The sequence below is a fragment of the Gallinula chloropus genome (assembly GCF_964237585.1).
Source record: "Gallinula chloropus genome assembly, chromosome: 12".
NCBI classification, from domain to species: domain Eukaryota; kingdom Metazoa; phylum Chordata; class Aves; order Gruiformes; family Rallidae; genus Gallinula; species Gallinula chloropus.
Window position 1 is genome coordinate 12,659,689 of NC_140097.1, and position 24,186 is coordinate 12,683,874.

At 41.1% G+C, this 24,186-nt stretch overlaps 1 protein-coding gene across 1 annotated transcript in view; it reads right to left on the reverse strand.

Moving 5' to 3' along the window:
- EEFSEC (eukaryotic elongation factor, selenocysteine-tRNA specific) overlaps nucleotides 1-24,186 on the reverse strand; it is a gene marked incomplete at its 5' end in the record, with an annotated part of 120,546 nt that overhangs the window by 33,408 nt on the left and 62,952 nt on the right. Inside the window, 2 exons of the mRNA XM_084269498.1 lie at nucleotides 5,134-5,290; nucleotides 19,192-19,830. Of these exons, the coding sequence (XP_084125624.1) occupies nucleotides 5,134-5,290; nucleotides 19,192-19,830 (796 nt within the window). The remainder of the gene's footprint in view (nucleotides 1-5,133; nucleotides 5,291-19,191; nucleotides 19,831-24,186) is intronic.

The window sequence follows — 24,186 nt, forward strand, 5'->3', positions numbered from 1 at the left end:
AACTCAGACAGTTCTACCCTTTGATGCATAAGGGTACAAGGGATTCTCAAAAATAAAAAGCACGAGTTAATTCCAACCACTTTATGTCATCTTACACCACCGCCGCAGGATCCCAGAGGCACTGTCACCCCAAACCAGGCAGCACACCCATGCTGTTACTGCAGAACACATTTTTGTGGCACGTTCAGCCCTTCTACAGCGACAAGCAGTGGACACAATGAAAACAGACTTGCTCTTTCATAAGTAAGAACACTTACAAATACAAGGCAAAAAGTTACTGGGAGCGAGCAACCAGGTCACAAACAAGTTTGTCTTTACCCATTTTAGGAAACTAAACTCTGGGTTATCCTGTATGGGTAAGAACAGCAAAGCAAGAGAGCTCATGTTCTAACATTCTCCTTTGTATCCCTCCTTAGGAAAAGTGTGCCTTTTATTACATTTAAATTTGCTCAATTCAGAAATGTGTTCAGCTGTCAGGAGTGTTAGCTACGCACTGCTTCCTTCCCATTAAGAAATAAGGGAGGCTTTCCACTCATGTATAGCAATTTTTATGCTGTCGAGTCAGAGAAGAAAAAGAATTGCAGTCAAACACACCACAGTGCCTCTGGAAGGACGAACTCTTTACTAGCAACTAGATAGTAAAGAGGGAGACAGACAGGAAAGGGAACAATGGCTGAGATACCACTCAGTATGTTCCAACTGGATTTAAAAAGTTGCTGCATTTTACAGTAATTAAGCACAAGACAAACACAACATGCCAAAACCAAGGAAATTGGCATATCTAGAGCCAATCCTTTAAAAGATGTCATGAGATACATCAACAGATGACGATTTTGCAAACCAAGCTGAGTTTTACAGGGTCAGTTCTTGGGTGAGAGGCAGGTAAACGAAATCCACAATTAGCTCTAAGTTATTCAAACGAGTCACTGAACTTTCCTCTGAATTTCTTATCAACTGTCATGACATTCCCAGGTGCAACTTGTGTTGAATTAAGCATTCCCCAAAGACTGTCACTGTCAGCTTTTGTCTTCTTCCAACTAAGGCACTTAAATACGCAGTTCCTGCGTCCCCAAACCTGTGCACGGTTTCTAAGGTGAACAACACTTCTCACTCATTTACCTTAACCATGTAACACGGGGCTCCCCTTACAATCAAAGGGCTGCCACACATTGCCCACCTCAGCACGAATCCCTGGAGCGGCAGCATCTTGCTCCCTCATAGTCACACTGACAGAACTTACAAAGCACTGCAGTTTGAATCACCTTTCAACTCCTGGTTCTTTCTGAAGCTGCTTAAGCTGAGCAAAACTCTTTTTGTGTATCTGATCATGCAACCCAGGCTGGAAAGCAAGCATCACCCTGTCGGTTCAACCTGCCTTGAAACTTCTTCCTCAGTTAGAGCACGAACAGCTCCACAACTTACCCCTACAGAAAAAAACACATCTGCCAGCAAATACCTTTTTTTTTTTAAACACAGATGCTGCTGCACAAAGTAGGTTATACACCTCATCATTCAAGCCATGAAAGTGTGTCTGAATACAGAACCAGAAATGAGACCAAAAAAGCCATTGTCCTACTTTCCACCACCCTGCCACCTGTCCATTTTACCCTGGCACAGGCACTAGCAGACATCCAGGCAAACTACACACTAGTAGTCCCAAAATGGAACGACATCTCCTCCTGCATAGAAGCTCTGGCAGTGCAAGAAATCTCTGCTAAATAACATCGCTCAATAGCCAAGTTACACATTGCTTTATTCCATATTATTAGCTTTACTTCTACCTCCTTGGACCACCCTATGGGATTCTTCTCCATTATCTTCTTCAAATACTTGCAGATAATCATATCTCCCACTTAGACATCATTTAGCCAAGTTTCATGCATTTCTTTTCATCTTCTTTCCTTCATAAATCAATCCCTCCAGCCTCTCCAGAATTCTTGCTGCTCTTCCCTGAATTTCTTCCAAATTGCTGACATCTTTCAGCAACTGAGGAACTTCCAATTGTATGCTGTACTCTAGATGTATGTTTTGTACTCTAAAGAAAGATAATTAAGCCTTTTCAAGAAATATTAATGCTCCAAGCCTGGAATAAATCTAAATCAGAGATTATTTTTTTTTCCAGAATAGATAGCAATTATCCCCATTTCAGAGAGCAGAAGAGCAGGGAGAAGCATCTGAATTATTGCTGTGCACAAGCAGTGCCAGAATAAGAAACAGATCTGTGTTCTGCCATTCGCAGTCATGAGGTCTGCCAAGTTTCAGCCCACAGAGAACGTAAGACAGAGTTCCCAGGCTGTGATCCATAGGTAAACACAAGCCATTTCCAACTCACTATGGAACCACACTTGGGGACCCCAACCAATGCTTGCTGGCACTAGTGGGCATGATGCTGGAGGCTGCTGGCACCAGCAGGACCATGGAAGACCCTGCAGTGTGCCATGGTCTGCTATGACCTTAAGCTGTCAGGACACAAGTCTCCAGTACATCTGCCTGGTTTTCATTGCTATGTAAAGGTTTGTTTCCAAACCCAGCCCTAGGCTATCACCAGGGTACCCACCTGAACACGAGATTCTGATCCAGAAGTTAAGAGAGGTTTTAAATGTGAGAAGAATGACTACCAGGCTAAGTTAACCCAAGGCAGATTTCAACCTGCATGCTTCCTTCCCTTCCCTCCCACTCATCGATACACACATGAAGGAACTGCAGGGAAATGAACTTCAGAGAAATTAGAGAAGCTCTTCAAACAAGAAATCTGTAAGAGACTATTTGAAGGGAGGCAAGGCTGAAGAATGGAGGGGGGGAAAGGGGGAGAGGCAGAGAAGAGTCTGATCAGTTAAATTTAATAAAAAAAAATAGCTAAAAACCCACAAACAGGATGCAGACATTAAAAAAGCAACACTGACCTAACAAAGGAATGTGAACTGCAGTTGACTTAAACGGCATCACAGCAATAACCCTCCCCCTACACACAAACCTCTGCAGCTTTTAAAGACACAGGTTTTTAGACCCTTCCAAATTCTGTGGGGTTTTGCCCCACTAGCCTCACTTTGTTTGATACTCTTAGCTTGCACTGATTTAGGTTATTACCTCTGCTTTCCAGATAGCAAAAGCACCCAAATTTAACCCAGACTAAAAGAAAACTAAGTTGTATTATTCTGCCTACCTTAGAGAGGTATTGAATTCTAGTATTGTGCTACATATTCTTCTCACTGAAAGAACAAACCATAAAGGGTTCTCTGTTTCATGGTCTGCTGTTAAACATTAGAAGAGCATAGCCAAGATTAGATAATGAACACCTTGGTGAAACGTATCATTTCTTCCCACTAACTCAATATACAGAGCAAAAAGCAATTTTCTAAATCTGTGTACGATTTTCCTAATGTGATTGCTGGTTCACAATTATAGCTCCTGCTTACATCCACAACAGTGACAAAGACTCCTTATTAGGCCTCTCCCAGTCCTGTGAAGAACCATTTCCTCCATCCAGAACATGAAAATAGCAAATATAAACGCCACTCTCCTGTTGTTCTCTTTCACCCTATTTTTGCCTCAGGGCAATAAAAGCTACTAAGAACACTAATTGTTTTTAAAGCAAGATATCATCTTGATTTTCAGCTTGAAAACCTGTCAGCGTTGAGGCCATGTACACGTCATTTCACCACCTACCTACAGGTGGGTATCTCTGCAAGAGCTTAAAAGCTTTTCCATAATAGAAGATGCAAAACATACATGTACCTGGTGCAACTTCTCTCATTAAATATGCACGGTGCTTGGTAATTGACCCCTTGGACCTATTTGCAAAATTAAGCATTCAGTAGCAAAACTGCAATTAGAGCTAGGATAAGATACAGGAGGGGGTTTGTCTAGTCAGAAATTCTTATCCTGTCATAGGAAGAAAAAAAAAGGATGTTGCTGAAGGTCAAAATTAGTGCACTTGCATCAAGCCTTAAGTTAAATGGAAAAGATCCCATCTTCAGCAGGAAATCAGGAAGCTTCAGTTTTCTTTGTGGATCTATCACCATGTGATTGTTTGCTGTCATAGAACATCATGATTTCTCTTCTCCACTTGTACACAGAAGTAATTTCGCTCATCCCCCTAAAGAGGGTGCAGGATTAACAAGTGACAAACGGGTTGAGGACACTACAGAAGTACAAAGCACTCCCAGTATCTTAAAATCTTATCCTATAATCTGAGTTAAATGCAGCACCTATTACTGCCTTTTGAAAAGGAACAACTTTCCTACCTTAAAGGAGCAATGACACTTAGAAAGCCTAGCACCCATGCCTCTCCATGCTCTGACCATAGGAGGCATAAATCCATGCTGAAATTCACCAAGGGTGAAAAATACAGTAACATATAATATCATAAAACCAGAAGAGACAAGCAATAAAAACCTCTCAAGATCTCCAAAAACTCATTTATCAAGTAGCCTTTGCTTGAAGGCAAGCTAGGTAATAACACGTGCAGTAGAGCCGATTTAAAGAACTTGCATCCACTACAGTATATATTAAATAAGTAGCTACAGGTAAAAGTGATGGGTTTATTTTCCTTTAATTGTTCAGAAAGGCTCTGGTGTGAATCCTATGTATATTCAGAGCGGAGAGATTTCCACAAACCTTTCTGGGCAGAACATGACTTCAATGTTGCTGGCACTTAACAAGAAGTCATTCTGAAACTGGAGTTTGCTGACACAGGAGATATGGCTGCAGGCCATTCAGTCTCATGTGCAAATCACAATCATTTAATTAGAAGCAGTACAACCCACCAAACCATCAGCAATCCAACTGGGTATGAGCTTATCTCAAAACTTCAGGAGACCACTGGTAAACGTTCAGACCTGCAATGTGGGATGATCCTCTACACCTGACATGGTTAAAAGAGGGCAGATTCACACTAGATGAGAGGAATAATTTATTTTTTTTTTAAGATGAGGGTGGTGAAACACTGGCACAGATTGCCCTGGGAGGTGGTAGCTGCCTCATCTCTGCAAACAGGCAAGGTAAGGCTGGATGGGACTCTGAGCAACCTAATTAGTTGAAGATGTCCCTGTTCATCACAGAGAGGTTGGACTAAGTGACCTTGAAAGGTCCCTTACAACCCAAACCTCTGCTATGGTTAGTGGCTGCACTTACCTGGAATTCGGATTTTAAACTTGCCACTCTGTCCAAAACCACCATCTATTATTCCATCTTCTCCTGTTGATAGTTTGACTTTTAGACCCACAAAGATCTGGATGTTTGTTTCCTTTTTGAACAACGAACGACCAATCACACTGTAATCATCCATCACCTGCAACAGAAATACAGTTTTGTGAGCCTGCAATCTTAAGTGACAAGAAAAAAAAATATCTATGAGATACACTAAGTTTGGTGATTTCTACCACCCCACTGTTGGAAAACCATTTACCCCTAAATTAACAAAATTCTAGATGAGTTATTTATACAACTGCAATTTAAGGTAAATTGCATCTAAAACTGGAGAAGACTATGTGAATTAATACAGTTCTGCTTTCACTTCTTTCTTCTAATATAAGAACAACAAAATCTGCATCAGATCACACTGTAAAGATCAAATAATTGAAACATTTTCTACTTTGTCACCTCTCCATGAAAGTCACTTAAGTACCTATCCTCCCAAAAAGTTTATTCCATTACTTATCCTACAGCTAAGCACATTATCACCTACATAAACACTCTCAGCTCCAGACCTGCACTCCAACAGCTACACTTCCAAAGAAATGACAGAACTACTCAGAGTTTCTAAATAGAGCCTTTTAACTATTCACTTTTACATACACATAGATTTGTTAAATTAAAAGCCTTGTGACCATTGTATCCAATTTTAATTTCAAGGTTTGTAACCCAGTGGGAAGAACCATTCCAAGCTGAATTCTTAATTAAGCTATCAGGAACAAGAGGCAGCAAGGTTGGTGGGTAAGGCAAGATAAACAACCCTCCCTTAAGGCATTACAAAGTATAAGGTGCAGTCAAGTGAGCCTAATCCTGTAGGTGTGAATATCCTTGTATACCTAACGCCTGGAGTTACTCTACCTCGTAGACATGGCAAGAACATTTATTTACTTATCAGAAGAAATAAGGGGTATTACTTAACTCTTTTCAAGATTATTTTTTTTTGCTAGGAAAAGTTTCAGCTCTTCTTTGTACCTTCAGAGCAATTTTTAAGCAAACACAAGAATTTCAAAAGACCAAAGCACTGGTAGAGAACAGCAAAGAATTCTGACCAATTCTGAACCCTCCCCATTATTCAGTTCAAATGGTGACTCAAAGTATTGCTGGTTTATGAAGTTACTCTCCTCACCCAAAGCACAAGCAGCAGTTCATGCACAGACTCAAGCCCCTGGCAATTTGGTTACTGATTTGGTGCATAAGTTATGCTTCTGTTCCAAAGCCAATCTCTGTATGATAGTAAATGCAGCATCAGAAGTGTGATTTTTTTTTTAAATAGGGTTTACTTGCTCAGCTATGAACAGCCTTGAAAGGGTTGTGCTATACTAGCAAGCACTGGCAGGACATCACCCTGTCCTGGATCACCTGCAGAATGAGAAGTGTCTATAGATCTTCTTCCTTTCTTCACATGGAAGTGACAAGAGCACAGGCAGCTCCACTCCCAGCTGAGCGCAGGCTCAAGGCTGGAGGAGCAGCACTCAGATGTCTCAACCACATCTGCTGCCCAAACATCCACTCCTCCTCTTGCCCCAAAATGCCACGTTTCTGGGTTGCTTTGGTGTGCCTGTCCTCTCCTACTCCTCCAAGAAACACTACTGCAGAACAGCCTCTAAACCATTAATGGCAGTATCATTGCTTGGCAGCCTCCAGTTTAAATCTAAAGCTGAACAGTGACTTTTACTAAAGCCACTGTCAATAGGTGGTGGTTGGGCAAAGATAAGCTTTCAGGCCTGCTGGCCTGTCCTCAGGTCTGAAACAGAAGACTAGCAGGAACAGCTCTTGTTAATTCAAACCTGAAGAAGGACTTCTACCATCTCAAAACTTCTTCATTTTTCCAGTTGCATCAGCTGGTAAAATAAAAATATTACTTCTTCCTCTAAATCTTTTATCCCTAAAGCAAGATTTTCCAAACTGAGCATCCCTCTCCACCACTGCTGGTACATGTTTGTTACCCCAGCGTTCAGGCTGTCTCTGATTTCAGCCAGGATCTTCCATCCACCTATTGTTTTCCTAGTTACCCCCTCAAAAGGGCACAGAAAACCAACTTTAACGACAACATAAACATTTTATTTTTCCAAGGGCACTTCAGAATTATCTTTAACTTAATTAAAACTGTAATTACAAGGTGAGCAATCATACTAGGCTAGCATGGCACAGTTTTGCACCTCTCCAGCAACGCTGTCAGAGAAAATCCAGAATGATTTCTGTGAACAAGCATTAGGGGCATCAGGTACCTTTGAGTAAACTGGTGATGATAACCTATGTTGATGGTTACAACAGCAACAAAACTATCACTATTTTGGTATGACATACTCAATACCTTTTGATTTTTAAAGCCCTTCATGTTTTATAAGTAAATGTGCTTTTTGGGGTCTTGCCCTGGCACACAGAGATTAGGAAAGCAACAGAGGGATCCTGCTGTACAGTTCCTTTCACTGCAGTGGTCACCTTGTTAAAAAAAAAATCCCTCTTTTAGCCAACTTACATGTTCTGTCCATATCACCATTATTCCTTGGGCATCTCTCTAAGCCATCAGAAAAACAACTGCTCTAGTGAAGCTGAAATAAGTGATCAGCGACTTGCCTGAGTCACTGTTCAGAATAAAGCCTTTATGACCTGAAGTCTCAGACCCCTACACTAAACACTATACATGACTGTTCCCCCCAGTTAGCCTGTCACCAATTCATCCTCGAGGATGACGAAAAACTATGAGAACGCCTGACAGAACTAAGATAACTAAGCAGCCTTTGCAGTAAAATAAACGGGTGAAGGAGAGATAATTGCTACAAAGCAAACCTCATTTTCTCAACTTTAAGACCGTTTTATAAAAAGAAAGGAAAAATTCAATTTTTGTTTTAGTCTTGCTTGGTAAAGAGCCACAGAAACGCGTGTTGTTCCTTCCAGCTGAAACGCAACACTTCCAATTACTTTACCAGCAATTTACCTCCAATCGCTGGATTTTAAGTTAATCCCCTTTGAGTTCTCAGAACATCTACAATGGCAATCACTTTGCCTATTAGATGAACAGCCTTTTGGGAGATCTTTCTACTTTTCTCTCAAGCTCTCTCTTTTTTTTTGTTATAAAATATTAACAACTTAAAAAGCCAAATGCCGCAAAGACAGTAAGGGATACGCAGTCTGCTCTGAAGCAGCAGCAAGGGGCCTAGCAATGAGGGCAGACTAATTTTATTAACTTCAGGGAAACTTCAAAAAGCTTTAGGGCTTTAATGCCAGACAGAGACGACCCCAAAAGTCAGTTTAAGTGCTGCATAAACAAAGGATTAGGGCAAGAAAAAGCTGAAGGCTCCTTGCATTTCTTGTTTATATTGTCATATGACCTAGTGGGAGTGGGAGAGGGCTGCCTCTCCGACTTTAATCCCCCATGGTGTACAGTGGCGTTTCAGTTCACTGACCTACATTACGATAATATTTTTTTAAATTTATGGGCAGAGGTGCAGCATCAAACTCACTTAAGGATTTTAAAAAAAAAAAAAAAGGAAAAGGGGTGGAGGGGGGAGAAATACCCAGAAGAGAAAAAAATTTCTGGCTGGTGTAGTCTCCCCCTCTCACTTAGGTTAGATCAGCAGCTTAGAAAGGGATTTCAAGTTCAAAGGGAACGTCTCTGTTACTCTTGTTTTATGGCTTAGACTGGAGGACACAATAGCAGTGAGTTTATGAAATATCCCTTCCACTTGGCTTTTGTGTTTGCGGGAGAAAAGTAAACAGCACTTTATAGCCATAGGTGAACTATGTGCATCTCTGGCACGGAGCACTTCTGCTAATACCAAGAAGTTCACAGGAAAAATTAACCACCCCACGGTCACCAGCTAAGCAGTACTGACGTTACCATATATTGTTTGCAAAGCCACAGTAGTGTTCCACATGTTGGCATTCTGTGCAAAACATAGCACAATTCCAAGGAAAATAACTCTTGCCATTTCCCTTTGAGCAGGGATAGCAAGCTGCAGGGTCCAGCCTGCTAAACCACTCATTTTTAAGGTAACTCAGAAGTTACTGTCATCTGAACACCCTCTCAAACAATCCATCTCGCACATGGAGAGCAAATATTCTTAGCGTATCTGCAGGAAAACAACATCATCTAAGGGGATCAGAACAGAAACATGCAGGAGGAAACAAAGCAGTGCTGGAATGAGTCAGGAAATAAAGTTTTGAGATGGAAAGTAAAAGCACTGAATATTAAATATTAGAAAAAGAATAACCTTTCCTCATATAATTTTACATTAAATGGTTTTAAACAGAAATAAAGTGTTTTTCAAAAAATGATGAAAACAGGACTGAAGATTACTCTCATTCTGAAAAATGGCCCATTGAAACCAAAGGACAAAACAAGAGGGGAAAAAGAACAAAAAAGAACTTATGACTAATGCTGAAAATACAAAGTATTTTTATTACTTTTTTGTGCTTTATAAAAAGTACACTTGAGACATCTTCATCATGATCAGTGACAGCTCATTCGTTTCTAGAAAAGAGTTGTGAGCACTTTCCATTTCTGTGTCAGAACTGGGAATATTTTGGAGGCTGCAAATTCCTGTTCTTTCTTAAAGTGTGGCTTGAAGCACTGAGAAAACGATGGTGCATGAGGCCACAAAAAGGGTGAAGGAGAAAGGAGCCAAGAGCATTTGGTTTCCAGCTTTTTTTTTTTAATTCTCCAGGGACTGTTCTAGCTTTCAGCTTGTTACTAAGATCCAGGTAATCAAATTGGTACCAAGAAAGAACTATCTGGTCAGCCATGCCATTGCCCCAAGACCTTGCATCAGCATAAAAGTACTGAAGGCTTTTCTTCCTGCAATTCCCTCTGGCACCAGCAGCCTTCAGTTGTGTGCTGGGCTCTAAGGACCTTCTCACCATCTTCCAAGAGAACAAACTAAATCTCTCTGAATTCCCATCCTGAAGCAAGGAAGAGACACAGAAAGCCTATCTCCATCAGTACTTCATGTCTCATTACTGCTGTTTTCAGAGAGCAAGCCGCCACCACACAGACATCTCCGCATACCCGTTAGACTTGGTTTTCAGATGTTTGTCCCATCTCTCCCAGCATATGTTTCTTGTATCCAAAACCATCTTCCTTTCTCTTCCCTTCTCAATAAAGGCACATTTGAGAATTGCTAACAAGCAATAAACGCCCTTCCCTTTACTGAGCATTTTGCCATCACTATGATCCGGTTAAAGTGAGTACAGGAGTGGAAAAGGAACCATTAGTATCACCTCAGAACAATGAGTATGAACTGTATAACCAGACCAGTTTAGACTCTAAAAGCTCTATACATCCCAATCTGTGGTCTCTGGGCACTGTAACTTCATTATATACCTTTATGGTGCAAGTTTTCTTCTCTTCTATATAAAGTTTAGGAGAAAGGGAAGAGAGGAGGCTGCAAGCTGTTACTATATACTGTACAGCCCAGGACCTCCATCTCGACACCAGTTGGCCCTGGCTTGAGATGCTATTAGGCTTAAAAGCTTTGTAATGCTTACTATCCAAGCACAAACAAACAAACAAAAAAGGCTGTTCTGCAGGGCAGAAGTGCTGTAGATGCAGGAGTCCTGACCTGGGCTTGTGAGAAGGATGCAGAGAGGAGAGGAAGGATGCCACGGTTGAGTGGGCTCCCACCCAGCTGTAGTTCTGGGCAGCCAGAAGGACTCTGGTGGTATCTCCATGACACTCAGGCACTTTGTTCAGCCATTTGAAAGTGTTTTAAATTATGGCAGTCTCAGGTTCTGAGATCTTCAACCAAAGGAAAACATCAGTGAGATTTGGCACGTTTTATTTGGAACGGGACACAGACCTGGTACATAACTGCATCAAGTCCAGTGACAGGAACTCAAGTGTTTATTTCAAAAGGAAACTGCCCACAAATACCTTGGAGGGCAGAGGGGCACAGAGAAGGCAGGCTTACAAAAGCCTCACTGAAAGTAAAGCAAGCAACAAGGACAGGCTTGCAGAAAGCCTCCTGATGCAACTGATGCAAAGAAAAAGCAAACTGACTCTTGACTTGGACTCACATCCCCTTCTCAAGGCACCACATGGATATACAAACACCCCCCAGTATGTCCTCTCCCTAATGGTTTCCAGCTTCAGCGCATGGCTCCTCTGCTCAAGGCCCAGCAGCCCATCACCTCTCCTGGATAACAGCTTCCTTCTGCTATTTGGTTAACAAGGTTTGTGGTATCAAGCAAGAGAAGCCTGTGCTGAACTGATGAGTATTGTAACTCAAATCTTAGTGAAGGTACAGGGCAGAGAGATGGTTACACTTCAATAACATGTAGGTGTAGTTTCACTTTACCTTTTTGCTTTAAAAATACCTAGGAAATTACATTTATATAAAACCTAAGTTATTTAAGTTGCAGAATCGGGCACTTAAGAAGTTAAGAAATGCCAGATGTCCATACAACCTTATTCCTGTCCCTCTTTGATATGCCCCATGATATAGCCTTTAAATGACCACATCCAAAAAACTTTCACAGGAACGCTGCCTTATTAAGGGCACAGGGGAACAGAATTAATGTTGCATAGGCAACTGTAAATCTGGTATTTCCTAACTTTCAAGTGCTTGATTTTTGCAACCTAAGTAACATTCTTAATTTATTTTTGTATCCAATAAATAAAGTGGTGTATTGGTTGCCTTGCTGACAAACCGATTCCCCCACAGGTGACTCTTACACAACCTCAGAAAAATCAAGACCAGCTGTCCATACACTTGTGTGACCCAAAAGCATGTCTGCATTTTAAATTTAATAAAATAAATAATAACCGTAGGTGTTACTCAAACCTTGCAAAATTCTCCTACCCAGTCATGTGAGCAAGCCATTCTTTTCTTAGCAAGCAAACAAAATACCAATCTTCTCATATGAGTAAGCAGGCAGATTCTGTGACTTTGCTGGTTCACTTCTATGACAAATTCATTCCACTGCGTTAATCCATACCTGGTGCCAGTCAGTCAACATCTCCACTGTTTTCTCAGTACTGGTTAACAGAAAAGGTATTTCTGTTTAACAAGCACACAGCTCTCCCTTTCCCCTTGCCCCACTCAAAACCCTTTTGCTCAAAAACTAAACAAGAGCCAATAAATGTATGTATCTTTTGTATTCTTATTTTACTGTGCATTTTAACTACCGAGCGTGCTGTGCACTTTTATTCACCTGATTGCCTTCATCTCTGTATTATTACTGTATTTAGCATACCATCAGCAGCCAAGCAGAACCAAACAAACTCATGTGCAGACTTCAAAGCAGGAAAAATATTAATCGTGGCGTCTACATGTTTAGAGTAGATGGAGTGACATCCACCACTTCTTCCAGCTATTGCCACAGCAGGTTCTGCAGGCAGCCCAGGTCACTGCCTGTGCACAGTGCTCAATCACTTCTCACAGCACAGTTTGGTCTTGGTACTCATCTTGTGCTTGCATCACCCATGTCACTCAGTCTCACTGCCTGGATGATGTACTTGCTATCATGTTGGAACTGCACTGCCACTGTAAGAAAATACCAGATGAAACACTAGCCCTAAGTAAGCAAATGGAACATCCTTTATCATCTAAAAACTAGCTAAAGGGAAGAATCTGAGCAGGTAAAGTGTACTTCTCTTCCTTCAGCAGCACTGCAACCATGCAACAGAAAATTCAAGGAACAATATTTCTGTGGCAAGTAATTTAAACCCAGTGCATGGGCACAACTCCACAAAACAAGTTCTGGTGTTACTGATACCTGGAAAGGATTCTGTGAAAAGTGTACCAGTGTTGTTCATACAGGATCCTTTACTCTGGATGACCCTTTTTTTTCCTCTCAGGAATCTTTCTAGACAGGAATACACTGACACTCCCATACTAACTTACTGCCCCTCCAATCAAAGACAACCTTCCCAGGGGTCCAGTCTCATCCCCTCATTGGCCCACACTGGATGTTCCTGTCCACTCATGGATGAATTCAGTTTTCTTCCTTTGTACCCTCTTCCAGCAGTTTGTCTGAGGGCCCAGTGTGGCTGAGCTAGACACACTCTGTAAACTCATTGTTGTGTTTTCACCCTTAAAAAGCCATAAGGAATTGGAAAAATACAGCTGATGACTTAAAAACATTATTTTCACAACTGCTGCTTTTCATAAGCATCTCGCTCCACTAAGTATAGTCTGGGTCATCAACAAATTTAAAGACTTTTCTCTCAAACTTCCCACAGTTATATTACTAGTCCTCAACCCCACAATATCCCTTCTTCTGAAAAGCCAGAAAGATCTGTCAGGCAGTGGTGACAAAGACCTTCCATTTGGTGACAAGGACCTTCTATTTGACCACTCAGGTAATGCATTTACTCTGACACAGCTCTTGTTATCCTACTGTAACAGAGAAAACACCCAACACATTTAAAAGATGCTGAAAGATAAGCTTTGTCTCTTCCATTCAAGCTTCAGAAGAGATGCTCTGATTAAAATCTTGATCACTTACCCTGCTTTCACATCGTACTCCTGCAACAATACTTTTCTCCTTGGGGATAGTTAGACAACACCAATATTCAAACAATTGGTAACATGTTGTGATTAAGCAATAAGCAATTCTTCCATCTTTCAGAACCTAGCCATCTAACCACACGATGTCCCCACCAGAACAAGTTCAATAAGAAAACTCCCTATCCAGCAACAGCCACCCACAACACTTGGGACCAGAGTGGCCATGAATAAAACTGGGACATCCCATGGCACATGAAACTGCTGAAGAAATGTGCAACGTGATTACCCTCATGTAAGCAAAGCCTAAGAGCAAGGCAAATAATGAGAAAAAGACATTACAAGTTTTGAAACATGCAGAGAAATAATTCTTTGTCAGGGGAACACAGAGAAAGCACCTTTAGCAAGGACAGCCCATTCTAATAGGAAAGAGTTCTATGCTTAACACGGGAAACAATCACAGCTGAGGCAAATATATTTACTACACAAGTTTGCAACTGCAGAAGGCCCAGCTTGCACTATGTGAGGCAGAGTTTTCCTTCTCCTTTTGTTTCTGCCACAGAGCTACTGATTTACGAGCATCCTTGACAATAGGGCCCTGTGGTAACCATCCTAAGAGAAATCCTGCTTGTGCAAACACTTCCCAAACGGGAAGAGTATCTGAGTCATGCAGGAAAGCATGATGCACTTCTACAGTTCACCTTTCAGTTGAAACTCATTGCACTCAACCTGTATGTCCAGGAAAGCCAAAGAGCAAATAGGGTGACAAATATAAAGGATTTATCCCAAGAACCAAGGAACTGCTTCATGAGTCAGACTGGACTTCACCTGCAATGCTGCATAGAGGTGAAATTCGGCAAGGCAGGTATTTCAGAGATGATGTTAGAATTAATACAAGTCTGTGTGTCCCCAAAACTGCAAAGAGCTGACTGATGAGCAGCTGGTCTCCAGCAGCACAAGACCACGGTCACCACTTACTGTTTATCTTCATAATTTGCTTGTGTCTGACTCTAGGGGCTGCTGACCTGCTACACAGCTACCACTGTACATCAATTCAGAAGGATAAACTTTCTTCACAGCATTTCATTTTCCTTTTCACCAAGATCCTCACATCATAGCCCTTCAAGCAGCACTGGGGTTCACAATGGCAATCTCAGCAGGGCTTTTACCTTTTTATCAGTGCAAGCCACTTGTTGCCAGCCTACCTGTTTCTCCTGTCCAAAGGGCTTTTGTCAGGCAAACAAGGCTTTACAAAAAATAAAGTATCCAGAGGGCAATAGGCTCTGCCTCCACATAACCATGCCAGAAAGATGCTCTTGACAGGAACTTCCTTCCACTAGACCTTCTCCCATCTCAAGTCCTCTCTGTAATAAAGAGCCAGTCTAGTTTTTCACATCAACTGTAAATCATCCCGTTAAGCAAATATGAACCTTTGCCAGTGTCCTCTTCATTCTGACAGAATGGGAGATTTTGATTTTCCTTAAAACTAACCCCTGAAGACTTACTCTAACCCCAAACAAAATCTGGTCTAAAGCAAAACAGGAGCATCAGCACACTTTCAAATTCAAAAACATCAGATAAAATTCTAACTCCAGTGCAAATCATGCCAACTTTTTTGTAACCAAGATACAAGTGTAGACCCCCCAAAAGCTCCATCCTTGTTAGAAGCAAGTTTGCTGCACTATGCAGCATCCAAGATGAAACTAAACCAAGGCAGCAGATGGTAAATGTTTTCAAGCCAAATTTCTCAGATACCACACTAATACATACTGAAAAAAAGAAATCAGCAGGTAAGTAACAAGGTTAAAAGAGGCTCAAAGATACGCTGCAGACAAGTAAATTCAAAGATCCTGGTGAATAAGATTAGTAAGACTTTGGTTCTTTCTCTCCCAGTGCTCCAATCAAGTCTTTGCAATAGAGAGGCAACATACCAAGAGTAAACAGTGAGCACTACAAGAGAAGTGCAAAGGTACTTGAATTTTTGTAGAATGTTTACCATCACCTGAGCAGATGAGAAAAGCAGGGAGCTCCAGTGTGACTTTTCAATAATGTACTAATTCAAGACCATTTGCTAGTTTGAGGATGATTTATTTTTGCCTTGTTAAAATACACTGGTCATCCAGTTCATAGATTTGATTTCTATCTGAAACAGGAAAAGTGTCACACTTGCTCTTAGAATGCCAAAAAAATCTTTAAGAATAAATGTTCTTCTTTTATTAAAAAGAATAAACTTAAAAATCCAGAGGGTGCCATGCACTGGAGGCACAAAAGAAAGTGCTGTGATGCTGAAACTTAAATGAATTTACAATTCTTACTATTCCATCAGTGCTCTGAAATTAATCAAAACAGGAACAAAAAGCCAAACCATAAATGCCTGATTTCTCCTGGGTAAACTCTTAGTTAAACTGCAGGGAATTTATTTTAATTCTAGCAGCAAGTGGGGGGTCTTGGGAGAGCCCACATCAGATTAGCTGTAGCGCTTTACAGACGGGTACGACTGAATTCCTCCTACAGCCTGGTTCTGAGAGCGTGTTCCCACTCCGTGCTCAACCTGGGAAGGAGTTACGTGCCCCTGCCTCCCACTCGCCCAGCCTTTCAGGAAGCTATGAAGCTAATTTTCCCCAGCAGCATTCCCTGGAGGAAAAGTTCACTTCTCATGAAGGTAATGTGTATTTTTTAATTATTATTATTTTGTTATGCCTCCCCAGGGAAGGTGAAGAGGGGGGAGCTTCCTTGCTCAACAGAGAAAGAAACTTTCCTGTATCAGTGCCAAGAATAGACACCCTGAATTCAGTGATCCTAATCTCCAGCCATCCATCAGCAGCAGGGTGGGACCAGCTGAATCAGACTTTCTATGAGCTAGCGACTCTGTGTACTAAAATAAGCGCCTGTACCACCCATTGTTCCTGCCACACTCTGCTCTGCGACAGCACAGACTTAACAGCACCCACCTCAGCCAGTGCTTCCCCAGCAGGTCCTTTGTGACCAGCACAATCCTCTTCCCACCAGCTCTCCCAAGTCCCTGTGACTTTACATCATGAGCTTTTCTTACAACGTTTACTCCATCCCTTTGGCACACACCAGGGAAAAAGCCAAATATCCACAGTACAACAGGAGGCAGACTGAGAACAACCTTAACCTGCAGGCAGGATAGCCAATGGCAACTGCTGCTTTACAGGGCCAATTAGAGTTGGTACAGCAAGTGCCCATACATAGGGCATAGCGAGTGACAGCTGAAGGCAGGGTAAAATAATAAAACTCACAGCATTATATGCTAAAAAGCATCACAAGGCATTGAAACAGTTCACTAATATCAGCCTAAAAATGACTCTACTGGTCAAATGTTCAGTAACTCTCACTGGTTATTTTCTGGTCCAGGAAAGAAAATATGTATAATATGGCTAACATTATTCACACAGTAAAAATCAATAGCAGACTATGTAAAGTGGTGAAGGATTTGAAAACAACACTAAAAGCAACACACGACAGAGGCAAACAGCAAACTGTTCACCCGACCTGCACCCATACCACTGGCACCTGCAAGCTTTGCACTCCTGCACACTAGTGCCACGCATGGGGAGCAGAAATAGGAAGGATCTGAGAGCAGCTCATTTCAGCTGAACAAAACACCAGCAGCACATGTCTCCATGGGTCACACAAACTTTGGTTTCTCTGTAGCTGTTGGAATAGGAGAACAGGAGGAGTTGGTAAGCCAGCTCTCACTGGATAGTAGCAGCACAGGCCATGCACAAGCAAGTACATTTTCAGCAAATATAAAGGCAGAAGTTTCCTCAGTTCTGATAGCCCTAGAGCATCCCAAGAACTGGTATCCAGACACATACATTTGGTCTAAGCTTCTCAGCAGCTTTAGAGGGTGGAACACTTCAGATCTATTGTCCTAGTTCAGCATCACCATCAGCCAGGAAGAGAGAGACCCGGCCATTTCAAACGAAGGAAAATACACCTGCTACCCGAATTTTGAAGAGCAACTGCTGAGTTTGTGTGCCCCATATAACCTGTATTAATAGAGACAATCTTTTCAGCAAGCTACAGATCTCCTCCTACCTGCCTGCCATCCTATTGACAAAACCAGCATCCAAACCATCAACAGGTCCACAATCCTTTCAAAAAGGCGTTCTCCAGAGCCAGCAGGAGAAATTCAAAGCAGAGTTTTGATTTATTTTTTAAAAATTCAAGCTAAAACAGCAACACAAAAACTTCACAGAAAAGGGGAAAATATGAATTTCCCATTTGTTATGATGAAATTCCCATTTGTTATGATGAATTTAAGGAAAACATCTCACTAACTCAAAGCAATGCCCTGAGAGGGATCTTTCTTATTTGTTTGTTTGTTGTTTTTCTACACTATTTAAATTAGTAAAGCAAATAACCCAAAAGTTATTCAAGAAGTCTGCATTATAAATTGCAAACACAGTAAGGTATGCTAAGTGTTTAGTGTCTTACAGTAACATAAGGAGAGGTATTATGTAGTACTTGACAAAGCTTTGTGGAATTTTGGAAAGAACTAAGAACACTAAAGGGTTTCTTCAAACAATCAGCTTCTGCATTAGGAAAATAAAAATTAATGGGGTTTTTTACCCAAAAGTTAATAAAATCCCCATTGCACTGATACATCAAGTAAACATTTGCTGAAGCATCAGCTCTGTTCACCTCAGGGTAAACAAGTTATTTCTATATTACACATCCCCACCTAAACCATTCATTATGGAAAATTCTACTATGGAATGTATAAACAAATGGTTCTCCACTGCTCAGTGAAAGGTAACCACCACCAAGATCCGTAAAAACTCCAGGGTTTACTCTAGATGCTAACTCCTCCAGAACACATCTGTTTTCTACAGCAGTAAGGTATAAACTCAAGTATAAACTCAGTCAAGTATAAACTCTACTGCAGATTGGCACCTGTGCAACATGGGAATACCGTGCATTAATCAAGGCTCCCAGTTCCCCATGTAATGAGCTTGATCCCAACTTCAGCATGCTATCACTCCCTAAGGCATTGTATATGCGATTCTTTTTGCCTACCAAAAATAACATTAATAATTAAGGTTCTTATTTAAGAAAATGTGAGGACACATAGAAGAATTAATAGGTTTTTGTTATTTAAACTAATGTTACTTTCTATTTGTTTCACACTGTCTTTGTATTTTCAGCGTACTGCAGAATATTTGTGTGGAGTGCATCAATGGAAAGGTGGAAGTTGTGTCAGCCAGGGAGGGAACAGAGGCCACTTTGGAAGGCACACAAAGCAAGCTTGCAGGAAGAACAGAGCACAGATAGACATCAAAAGGATCAATCAAAAAATCTGCATGAAATTACTCAACACCACATTGAACTCAAACTAGTCACTTCTAAGCAGTAATTTCTGACTGTTTGCAAGCAGGCAAGATGTAACACTAGGTACACACACTAAAAACATGTATAAGGACTCAGGAACATAACAGTGAAAGGTCTGTGGCTCACTGATACACCTAGTCACACACAGAACAAACGTTTCCCCTTCCCACACATAGAATTAGAGACAGCTTACCCTTTCCACTTGTCCTTCTTTATGCTTCAGTTTGTACACTTTCAGCTTTGGAAGGAAAGTCTCCATGTAGTTCTTGTCTTCCATGCCTTGGAGCAGCACCCCGTGGAACGCCAGCCTGCAGGTATTCGTGTGAATATCTGTGTCCAGCTTGGAGCCGATCACGAGGCACAGTTTAGGACAAGTGACTGGTTTTTCAAACTCCAGCAGAGCCCACTGTTGTCTTGGTATCTGGACTTCTGCCTGGTCATTTTCTTTGTTTTCCTCTGAAGAATTTGAGTCCTTGGACAAATATTCCTCTTGATAAAGATAATCTTTATCAAAATCAAAAGCATTTTCTTTAATGTCTTCATTGAAGTCAGCAGGAGCTGGACTGAAGAACATCACTCTTCCCATAACTGTTTCGTGACCAACAGTGATATGAAACTTGGCCTTGGTCTGAAGAGCTCCTCGAAAATACTGGATTTTCTTCAGGGAGATGATTGCAGCATGGATGGTGTGAAGTGATTCTGGGGTGCAAATCAGCCCTCGTTCCAGCAGTTTGGGATCAAACTGGGTTACACAGATACCTACTCTGTCGCCCTGCATAGCGTAAGTCACAGGAGTATGGAACATCTGCATGGACTTGACTTTCTTTGTCACCTAGTGATGAAACAGGAAAAAAGTGGCAGTTAATTGCACACAAGTATATCAAACACCAAACCACAAATCACCTTGCTCGCCATCAGAAGTGCAGCACTGACACCCATCCATGCACTTACATGACTGTTCTCCCTGTCCTATGAAAACCATTCCATACACTTTGGCTTGGTTGAATTCAAGTGTCAAATATTCAGACCAAAACCCTTTCCTATTTGCTCACAGAGCACATGAAATCTTGTAAACTATCACTGCAAAATAATTAGTAATACAAAAATCTACCATCTCCTGGTCTGACATACCACATTTTAATAAGTCATCAAAGCTATCCTGCAAAAATTTGAATGTTCATAAATCTATGGCTAGCATTACTGGCACAAAAATACGGTGTTCCACCTGCTAGGACTATCAAAGAAAAAGTGCAGCTTGGACACAAGTAACCACACTCTGCCTGAAGTCCCTTTGAAATAATATTTTTGGCAATAAAAACCTATTTAACTCCTAAATAAATATTAATAAATAAATAAAATAAAAAAATAAATAAACTCTGGTCAAGAGTCCTCAGTGCAGAAAAAAGTTACACACAACATTTTTGAAGGACTGAAACCTCAAAATTCAGATCCATGATCTGAACTCCCCATGGGAATGCCCCAATCCAGAGGTCATTTCTTTAGTGTTTATCAATATAAAATAGACTGTACTATACATGAATACATAGAGAACAATGCTGCTAGAATAGATCACAACTCTCAGCAAAATCTCTTCTTCTCCTTTTCCTTAGCCCCAATTCCTCTGCTATCCAAAAGGTTCAGGACCAATACTACTGTGCAATGCTCAATCAAGCCATTAGCATCCTCCTCAGCTGGAACTGTTCTCAAATCAATGTTCAACCACTGCATGCCCCTTCGTAGCCTATCTGCTAACCCTGGGCTACCCCATTTATATTCTACCTCCCAAAAGAAACAAAAACACACAAAAGCACTTATGTAGAGAATCCCAAACCAAAGGACTGGCCTCAGCAGCCAGGGGCTTCATCCTCAGTATATGCCACAGCCTACAGCCCCTGTTTAGGTCAGATGACACTTTAGAGAAGATAGCTTTATTAGTTTTAAGCACAGAATTATTTACTCACAAAAGTAAATACTGAAAACATCAGCTTTCTCCCTGCACCCTGAATGCAATGCATTAAGCAGGAACAGAACTATGGTATTCACCTTTTCCTTTTCCACAAAGGCTGCTGCCCTATTCAAAGGCTACAAGGGTTGGCTTCAGACAAGACTTTGCATGCCTATTCCCAACATCACCAAGCTATGCAATTCTAAGATGGCTAAAGAAAAACTCAGTGGAACAAATTGCTAAAACTTAGATCAAAATAGAGAAGATGATGAAAAGTCCACTGGCTGAACTAAAACCTTCACTAACTGGGATATAAAGACCTCTCCAAATAAGTCAGCAAAAAATGATTGCAGGCAATATATAGAAAGCTGACTGAAAAATGGGAAAAAATGTTGCAGCTGCAAGGCTTCCAGAAAACAAAACCCTGTACTCTTTGAATCATAAAGGCACAAGTAACAGTAGCCTACAAACATTGTTTGGATACCCTGAATCTCTGGCTACTAACAAAAAACAAAAGAAATTGCCTCCTTCAGATGACACAAAGATATTACTGCAATATTTTTTTTAAATTAAATGCTATATCAATGCTTGTGGATTCTTGGAGAACCATGGAATATTATGAGAAAGGAGATCAAGAGGTATGTTCATGTAAGAGGAAAACCCCTCACTAAAAAGCCTGGACCAAAAGAGCTTGGTATGATTTTAACCATTAAATAGCCACTCTAAATACTCCCCAGGATTTCAGTTTCAAGCGTTTTTGTACTCAGATATATACTCACGATCCCATTAGCCACATCTCCTAGACAGTACAACATACCTGGATGGATTGAAGAGAAGCCACTCAGCGTTACCTGCCTATTCCCTTCCAACATTATACCTTTGAAGGCTGGAATCAAACCCTTTTCACTTTCATCTACTATAACCTAGCCCTCCCTCTCCAGCTTCAATCACTGCTGTAGTTGCAACAGTTGTGATACAAATAAGGTTTAAGAACTTAAACAAAGAAGGTTTTTTAAATGTAAGTGTTCAAAGAAATAAACAAAGCACTGCAGGACTGAAATTGTCACATGAAAAGTAGCAGCCCAAACCATGGGGGTTTGAAAGACTTCTGTGATTTCATATGTAATAATACTGGCAGCAAGTCTTCCATCTTCCAGGTTTTAGAATGTTCACAGAATCATAGGGGGTTGGAAGGGACCTGGAGAGATCATTGGGTCCAGCCCCCCTGCCAAAGCAGGGTCCCTAGCTCATATTGCACAGATAGGCGTCCAGATGGGTCTTGAATATCTCCGGAGATGGAGACTCCACAACCTTCCTGGGCAGCCTGTCCCAGGGCTCTGTCACCCTCACTGTGAAAAAGTTCTTCCACATGTTGGTGCTAATGAAATGTTAATAAAATTCCCTATTCAGAATAACAATAGTCACAGGGTGAATAAAGTGACAAGAACTGGGGAGCCACAGGGATGGAAGATTCCTTACACAGAACTGGAAGATGCACCAAAGGTTCCAACTTAGAGCCACAAACCAAAGACTTTATCATTAACAATTCCAGTTTCTAAAAAGCCCATAATTCTTCTTCTGATCGTTATTTAACAAGTACATTTAAAATTTCCACTTTGTGTGACTGAACTTTTTTCAATGAGATTTTCAGCTCTCAACCACAACATACCAGGCTGGCTTCTATCACAATACCAGCTGTGTTCTTCCACACTTGTCAGAGTTAAACTACATTAAAAAGAGCACACAGTCCTAAAGCATTGCTTTCCATTACAACAGCTTGCAGTAATGCCTATGTGCAGGAGAAACTGCAGTGGAGTATTGATACAGGAGTATTTTCCAGCATTACATGAGGCTTTGACAGGATGATGGCTCCTGTTCATAGCTATGATGGCCCTCAGTTTTCAATCCAAGAAAAATCTTGAACCCTGACTAAATCTCTAAGAAAAGAGCATTCCAATTAAAAAAAAATAGTCTGCAGAATCATATGAAGTAAAGCTTCTGCCCACACCCCCAAAGCACATTATCTGTGCAGTCCCCAAGCTCCACATGCTGCCTGCGCTCACAGAGCTTGAAGAATCACCTGATTTCCTTGCAGCTGGATCCAGCTTTTAGATAGATCCACTTGTCCTCCAGGATGCAAATGGAAAGACACAGCATTACTCAACCTACTGAAAATCAGCACTTCATGCTGACCTACCCAATACCTTGCAGATAATTTAATTAGCCCATCCACGCTTGTTTTAAGTGCAAATAGCTTTTCCCCTTATAATTATGGCATCAATAGTTCTCACATCTATCAAAGGACAGAAAAGTACATTGGAAGAATACACTGATGGCAGTTCCTTTTTTCCCTGCATGTTCTCAGTAGCAGAAACAACTGTAAGAGGAGTTTACAGCACAGTATCTAAACTTTCTATAAACTCTGTTCCAAGATCACAATGTGTGCAGGGATTAGAATCTGAGCAGAACAACTCTAGACTGTGCTTCGGCGATTGGGGGAGGTGGATTAGATCACCCAAGAACTGAGTTGGAATTGCATCTCCTTCAAAAGGTCAGACATGAAGCCAGTGGAGAAGTGAATCAGCGAGCTGATCTGCACCCACTGGATCAAATAACAGGAGCCAGAGTAGCTTTAAATCACTAACTTCCTGTTTTCCGAGCAGACCGTGAACATCAGCGCGATATTTCATCCCCTTTCACTCTGACCCTGACAGAGACATTCATCCATGGTTTAAAACACTCCAAATGTAAGGTTTATTTCAAAAGACTGAAGTACATAACTAAAAATTCACTTTTGTTTTGCCTGGCCTTTACGATACCAACCCAGCAGCACTGAAATGGATGCAACTCGCCCTCAGTATTAGATTTGTTTCCCTTATGCATATCCCATTTCCCTCTGTAAGGGATCCCCCCAAGTTATAGCACAATTCTAAACTTTCACATATTTTCTTTAGCTTTAAAGCAATAGTAGTTTCACATAGGGAGTTGGGCTGGATCACTTGAACTCCACACACCTACCAACAAGACAATGTTAAATACTTAAGAGCATTCTGCCCCGAGCAACAGGAACTCACAGCTGAGACCAGCTATGACCAATACCTTTGGCATTTCTTTCTTTGCATTTATTGCAAGTCCCCAATTTTTGTCCTCAACATACTGTCTGTAAAACAACTTCTATCTCATCTTGTTCATGAAAATAGTCCAAGGCCCATTTTACCAATCCACTAGAGACATTTTCCTCTT